Source organism: Penaeus monodon, chromosome 21 (genome assembly GCF_015228065.2).
Source record: "Penaeus monodon isolate SGIC_2016 chromosome 21, NSTDA_Pmon_1, whole genome shotgun sequence".
In the NCBI taxonomy this organism is placed as follows: domain Eukaryota; kingdom Metazoa; phylum Arthropoda; class Malacostraca; order Decapoda; family Penaeidae; genus Penaeus; species Penaeus monodon.
In genome coordinates this window covers 39,298,618-39,299,855 of record NC_051406.1, presented here as the reverse complement: position 1 = coordinate 39,299,855, position 1,238 = coordinate 39,298,618, and the positions used below count along the sequence as shown (strand labels likewise).

The 1,238-nt window shown below is 52.9% G+C and overlaps 1 protein-coding gene across 1 annotated transcript in view; it reads left to right on the top strand.

Moving 5' to 3' along the window:
* LOC119586671 overlaps positions 1 to 1,125 on the top strand; it is an 84,033-nt gene extending 82,908 nt beyond the window's left edge. The window contains exon 5 of the mRNA XM_037935408.1: positions 60 to 1,125. Coding sequence (XP_037791336.1) covers positions 60 to 1,125 — 1,066 coding nt within the window. The remainder of the gene's footprint in view (positions 1 to 59) is intronic.
* The last annotated feature ends 113 nt before the right edge of the window (positions 1,126 to 1,238 follow it).

Sequence of the window (1,238 nt, the reverse complement as noted above, 5' to 3'; positions counted from 1 at the left end):
CGCCATCAGGTCTGCCCAACAGACCGCGCAGTTATTACAACCTCGCCTCTCGCTTCCAGAGACCGCGCCGTTATTACAACCACGCCATCAGGTCAGCCCAACAGAGTTATTACAACCTGGCCTCCAGAAACCAGAAACCACGCCATCAGGTCAGCCCAACAGACCGCGCAGTTATTACAACCTTACCTCTCGCTTCCAGAGAACGCGCAGTTATTACAACCTCGCCTCCAGAACCAGAAACCACGCCATCAGGTCTGCCCAACAGAGTTATTACAACCTCGCCTCCAGAAACCAGAGACCACGCCATCAGGTCAGCCCAACAGAGTTATTACAACCTCGCCTCCAGACACCAAAGACCACGCCATCAGGTCAGCCCAACAGAGTTATTACAACCTGGCCTCCAGAAACCAGAGACCACGCCATCAGGTCAGCCCAACAGAGTTATTACAACCTGGCCTCCAGACACCAGAAACCACGCCATCAGGTCTGCCCAACAGAGTTATTACAACCTGGCCTCCAGAAACCAGAAACCACGCCATCAGGTCAGCCCAACAGAGTTATTACAACCTCGCCTCCAGAAACCAAAGACCACGCCATCAGGTCAGCCCAACAGAGTTATTACAACCTGGCCTCCAGAAACCAGAGACCACGCCATCAGGTCAGCCCAACAGAGTTATTACAACCTGGCCTCCAGAAACCAGAAACCACGCCATCAGGTCAGCCCAACAGAATTATTACAACCTGGCCTCCAGAAACCAGAAACCACGCCATCAGGTCAGCCCAACAGAGTTATTACAACCTGGCCTCTCGCTTCCAGAGACCGCGCAGTTATCACAACCTCGCCTCCAGAAACCAGAAACCACGCCATCAGGTCAGCCCAACAGAGTTATTACAACCTGGCCTCCAGAAACCAGAAACCACGCCATCAGGTCAGCCCAACAGAGTTATTACAACCTGGCCTCCAGAAACCAGAAACCACGCCATCAGGTCAGCCCAACAGAATTATTAGAACCTCGCCTCCAGAAACCAGAGACCACGCCATCAGGTCAGCCCAATAGAATTATTACAACCTGGCCTCCAGAAACCAGAGACCACGCCATCAGGTCAGCCCAACAGAGTTATTAGAACCTGCCTCTCGCTGCTCGCTTCCAGATCCTGCTTGAATTTTGATAAATTCATCCGGCCGTCGAGCTTATACGAACAGCGGCTGATGCCTTGCAGAGGTCGGTGCAGCAGAC